The sequence below is a fragment of the Dendrobates tinctorius genome, unplaced genomic scaffold, assembly GCF_039654945.1.
Source record: "Dendrobates tinctorius isolate UK_male_01 unplaced genomic scaffold, ASM3965494v1 ptg000158l, whole genome shotgun sequence".
NCBI lineage: Eukaryota > Metazoa > Chordata > Amphibia > Anura > Dendrobatidae > Dendrobates > Dendrobates tinctorius.
Genome location: NW_027361825.1, coordinates 9976300 through 9982299, shown reverse-complemented (window position 1 = coordinate 9982299; position 6000 = coordinate 9976300). Strand labels below are relative to the sequence as shown.

The 6000-nt window shown below is 41.4% G+C and overlaps 1 protein-coding gene across 1 annotated transcript in view; it reads left to right on the top strand.

The window, feature by feature from the left end:
- The first annotated feature begins 1733 nt into the window (after nucleotides 1-1733).
- Nucleotides 1734-6000, top strand: part of LOC141052183 (uncharacterized) — a 43980-nt gene continuing 39713 nt past the window's right edge. The window contains exon 1 of the mRNA XM_073549406.1: nucleotides 1734-1800. Coding sequence (XP_073405507.1) covers nucleotides 1734-1800 — 67 coding nt within the window. The remainder of the gene's footprint in view (nucleotides 1801-6000) is intronic.

The window sequence follows — 6000 nt, the reverse complement described above, 5'->3', positions numbered from 1 at the left end:
TTCTTTCTTTCTTTCTTTCTTTCTTTCTTCTTTCTCTCTCTATCCTTTCTTCTCTCTCTGTTCTTCCTCTCTCTGCTCTTTCTTTCTCTCTTGCTCTTCTTTCTTTCTCTTTCTCTGTTTTCTTTTCTCTCTCTCTGTTTTCTTTTTTTCTTTTCCTCAGTACATGTCAGTGTGCCCACATTACCAGCCACTGTGCCCATAATGCTAGCCACTGTGCCCTCAGTACCAGTCAGTGTGATCAGCAGTGCTAAATGGGTGCAGTTGGGCGTGGACATGGGTGTGACTAGTTGTGAAATGGGTGTGGTTGGGGCATGGCCTAAATTTTGCCGCTGCCTTTATCCCTCTTTCCCTTCTTCATAAGTTGAGAGGTATGCATATGGATGTTACACGGATGTCTCACGGATGCTTAGATACGAGAAAATCGCATCCTCGCAATGCACACAGATGACTTATGGACCACTGTTCATAAAACATTTGTGCGATTTTCATCCATGAAAAATGGACCAATTTTTTATACGTTGTGTGTGACTCCAACCTTAGAGAGCTATTCACACTAGACACATAGGACCCAGCAGATCTGAGACCGCCTTGTTGTTGCTGAGCATGCATGAATAAGCCAAATTATGTGCTAAGCGTCTCAGTTTTTCCTATTATCCAGAAGCAGTATTGCTATTCATATTTCATATTGACTTGCTTTAGTACTGCACAGTGCAACTTTTTTTGTTTACGTGGTCACTATGGGGCCTCTGAGTCTGGGGTGGCTCAGTGCCAGCACCTGTTCCCATCTGTATCCGCATCCTGGATACAGTTGAAACCAATGTTGGAAAAGGGAGCCATTAGCTGGCGCACCTTCCTCCATCATTCTCCCTGTGCATCTGATGTCTCAGTCCAGCGGGCATGATGACATCATTACATTGCAACCGCTGTACCTAGCAATGCAGACCAATGCTGCAGAGACCGGAGCAGCAAGGGAATGAGGAAAGGTGAGTTTTGGGGGGCATCATACTTTGCAGGTGGTACTGTATGATCATCATGCTTTGTGCCTGTGGCAGAATTCACTGTGGAGATATCTTACAGTGTTTGGGTTGCATATTTGTTGGCATCATACTTTATGGGGGGCCATGAAAGGGGTTTATAGTGTGTGAGAACACTAAGGGTCTTCAGTAGAGTGAAAATTATTTTGTAAGGGCTGCAATTTTCTAGGATATGCTCTTCCGTGACCCTGCTATGGAACCCCATGATTTCTAGACCCCTGCCTTAAAAAAAAATAACACTAAAGGGATGAGAATAGAAAATCAATTTTCTATTTTTTGCATAATCATCCCCTTGTTCCTGTTTTGTGTAACATTTTTGCACCTGAGTTTTCTTCTTTTAGTGACGATGGTCACACCCTGTCTCCATCTCATCTGTTTGACATGAGACATCTTCCTCGGATCACCACGTAACCTCTCAGCTCTCTGCGCACATTTACTTGGCGGAAAGGCCATAAATATGTGATGTGTCAGAGAATGTCTAAACTTCTAGAAGTAATCATAAATATTTAGCGGAAAGAACAATTGATATAGAAGTAACAAAGGGTGTCGACGCTGAACAATGACACAGATGGGTTGTCACCAGTCCAACACACCCTGACATAAAACCCACCGGCATCAATCCACCTTCAGTAGATCTCTACAGCCAATATGTGCCTGGAGATTAGCACCTGATACTGAAGGACCATGATACGGGCCATCATGAAGACTTCCCTACTTTGTCTCGTGGCCACATTTGTGGTTCTTGTAGCGTTTGCCGGCAGTGCAGGTAAGTCGTGGAGACTTGACATTAGATTTTTAAGGCTATCCTAAGCATGGCTCTTAAATATGAAAAATTAAATTCGCTCAAACAAGGCAATATTGGAACATCTGCCCACCATTTAGAAGACTCCTGACTGTCCCTTAACAGATGAAATGGCCGATCCTTTGGTTTCTGGCAGTCTCTTTCTCTCTCTGGCCAATGAAAACATAAGAATGCTTGACCGAGGCGAGCATGCTCGTGTATGCGAGAGTCAGGAGGACTAGCTGATGGCAGAACAATGGTTTGTCTGACAGGTATCCAAGGTGTGTCTGAGGGTAGGAGCCTCCTGGATTCTCCAAGGGACTTCTAGAAGATCCAATAAGGAAAGATGACAGACCAGTTACGGTATATTATAAGGAGCTGCACAAACTTAAGAAAAAAACAATACATATAGTATCACATAAAAATTTATTGGACAAATGCTGTACTCAGTTTATGTAATGTAGCTCCTAGACAATTACTGTAGAAATGGGATACATGTATGACTCTGTAATCAACAGGAAAATATATTAGTGCTGTGACTAATTCTACATTACATATGAATGAAAATATTATTGCTAATAAATACTGAACATAAAAAGAATAGTACTACTTCTGCTACTAATAATACAGAGTAATAATAATAAGACCATGCGAAAACTACTTGCATAAAAGCGTTATGTGAACATGCTCTAACCTGGACAAAGATATTGTACAGGAGGAGGAGGTGAGCTGTGACATCGTCCATTGTCAAAGGCGAATCCTGTGCTATCAGTCATTATACAGGAGGAGGTGAGCTGTGACATCACCTATTGTGAATAGTTGATCCTGTGTTATCTGCTGTATATAGAGGTGTTACAATTGTACAGGAGGAGGATGTGAGCTGTGACATCATCTACTGTGAATGGTGGATCCTGTGTTATTTACTGTATATAGAGGTGTTATCAGTCATTGTGCAGGAGGAGGAAGTGAGCTGTGACATCACCTTTTGTGAGTGGAGGATCCTGTGTTATCTACTGTATATAGAGGTGTTATCAGTCATTGCACAGGAGGAGGAGGTGAGCTGTGACATCACCTATTGTGAATGGTGGATAATGTGTTATCTACTGTATAGAGAGGTGTTATCAGTCATTGTACAGGAGGAGGAGGAGGTGAGCTGTGATGCCACCTGTGTTATCTGCTGTATATAGAGGTGTTCTAATTGTACAGGAAGAGGACTTGAGCTGTGATATCACCTATTGTGAATAGTGGATCCTGTGTTATCTGCTGTATATAGAGGTGTTATCAGTCATTGTACAGGAGGTGGAGGAGGTGAGCTGTTACATCACCTATTGTGTATGGTGGATCCTATGATATCTACTGTATATAGAGGTGTTATCAGTCATTGTGCAGGAAGAGGAGGTGAGCTGTGACGCCACCTATGGTAAATAGTAGATCCTGTTTTATCTACTGTACATAGAGTGATCAGTCATTGTTCAGGAGGAGGAGGTGATCTGTGACATCCCCTATTGTGAATGGTGGATTCTGTGTTATCTACTGTATATAGAAGTGTTATCATTCATTGTACAGGATGGGAAGGAGGTGAGCTATGACATCACCTATTGTGAATGGTGGATCCTGTGTTACCTACTGTATAGAGAGGTGTTATCAGTCATTGCACTGGAGGAAGAGGAGGTGAGCTGTGATGCCACCTATTGTTAATAGTGGATCCTGTGTTATCTGCTGTATATAAGGTGCTATATAATTGTACAGGAAGAGGACGAGAGCTGTGACATCACCTATAGTGAATGGAAGATCCTGTGTTATTTACTGTATATAGAGGTGTTATCAGTCATTGCACAGGAGGAGGAGGTGAGCTGTGACATCACCTATTGTGAATGGAGGATCCTGTGCTATCTACTGTATATAGAGTGATCAGTCATTGTGCAGGAGGAGGTGAGCTGTGATATCACCTATTGTGAATGGTGGATCCTGTGTTATCTACTGTATATAGAGGTGTTATCAGACATTGTAGAGGAGGAGGTGGTGAGCTGTGACATCACCTATTGTGAATGGTGGATCCTGTGTTATCCACTGTATAGAGAGGTGTTATCAGTCATTTTACAGGAGGAGGAGGAGGTGAGCTGTGATGCCACCTATTGTTAATAGTGGATCCTGTGTTATCTGCTGTATATAGAGGTGTTATAATTGTACAGGAAGAGGACATGAGCTGTGACATCACCTATTGTGAATAGTGGATCCTGTGTTATCTGCTATATACAGAGGTGTTATCACTCTTTGTACAGGAAGAGGAGGTGAGCTGTGACGCCACCTATTGTGAATAGTAGATCCTGTTTTATCTACTGTATATAGAGTGATCAGTCATTGTGCAGGAGGAGGAGGTGAGCTGTGACATCACCTATTGTGAATGGTGGATTCTGTTATCTACTGTATATAGAAGTGTTATCATTCATTGTACAGGATGAGGAGGAGGTGAGCTATGACATCTATTGTGAATGGTGGATCCTGTGTTATCTACTGTATATAGACGTGTTATCAGCCATTGTACAGGAGGAGGAGGGGATGAGCTGTGACATCACCTATTATGAATGGAGGATCCTGTGTTATCTACTTTATATAGAGGTGTTATCAGTCATTTTACAGGAGGAGGTGAGCTGTGACATCACCTATTATGAATGGAGGATCCTGTTATCTACTCTATACAGAGGTGTTATCAGTCATTGTACAGGAGGAGGAGGTGAGTTGTGACATCACCTATTATGAATGGAGAATCGTGTGTTATCTACTCTATATAGAGGTGTTATCGGTCATTGTACAGGAGGAGGAGGTGAGTTGTGACATCACCTATTATGAATGGAGAATCCTGTGTTATCTACTCTATATAGAGGTGTTATCAGTCATTGTACAGGAGGAGGAGGTGAGTTGTGACATCACCTATTATGAATGGAGAATCCTGTGTTATCTACTCTATATAGAGGTGTTATCAGTCATTGTACAGTGTAAACAGACATCTAACAATATAAGAATATTTGGTAAAATTTTAAAATATTTTTGACAAATTTTGACACTTTTGATCTACTTATCTTCTTGGTGCACAGGTGACAACAGGTACAGTAGATGTTTCATTCATTTATTACTGATCTCATTCTTTCCTTTTGCAGGTTCCTTTGTTCCCTGTATATTTTTCCGTCATTTTCTTTTGCACAGAACATAACCTTTTGCTCTAATGTTTGGACAGAAACCAAAGCCGCACCTTCTGTTCTAAGCATGCGCCAAACTCACCGTCTCTCCCAGCTGTTCAGTTTCTGTGAACCAGAAGGAATTAGTAGTGGGTTTAATCTGCAAAATATTATAATGTTTGTGTGTATGCTATGTAATACCATACCAGTAATTGTCGGTGGCATTATTCATTGCCAGGAGCACTCTGCTGATTTTCTGATGGCTGGGGGGAGGGCGCTCCTGATTGATTGACAGCTCGGTATCATTGCTCTGCTGGCGCTGTCAATGGATGCTGCAGTATGAGGAAGTCTCTGTAGCATTGGAGGTGCTGTTCGACTAAAGCTGTTTGGAATTAGTTGACAACATCATGCTCCAACCATTCAAGGAGGCGCTTACAAACTCGAGGAAATAACTAGGAAAGATCTCATAAGAGCAGTGCATGTTTCAGCCACTCCTGCTAGACACCATTGGCAGTGAGCAATAAACAATAAAAGTAGTGATAGGTGGAAGACGGACATATTTTAATAAAAAAAAAAGATTTGCAAAGCTGCTAGTTTTTACAATTCTTAGAGGATGAGAATAACCTGTAATGTACCAAATGTATTCTGTTCACCTTTTGTCATCTGTTGTGCTTAGCTTATCCCACCATTGAATACCATTTTTCCTTATATCTAGAAGGAAAAGTTGAGAAAAGTTAATTTGTTTTGTAAATAGAATTCCATAATTACATAGCACTGTTGCCGTTTATTCTACATCGGAGCTGCAATCATAATTCTGCAGGCTGTATTTGGAAACAGTCAGAATATTCTTGCCAATCAAGCCCTAAGCTGAGCACCTATGATGCAGTAGGGCAGCTAGTATACCATACATGATATTACAGGACAGTGTCTGGTGTGAGAACTAATGAAATTCAGAAATGCAGCTCTGGATTATAAAAAAATAGTGTAGTTCAGCTCCAGCACAAAGCAA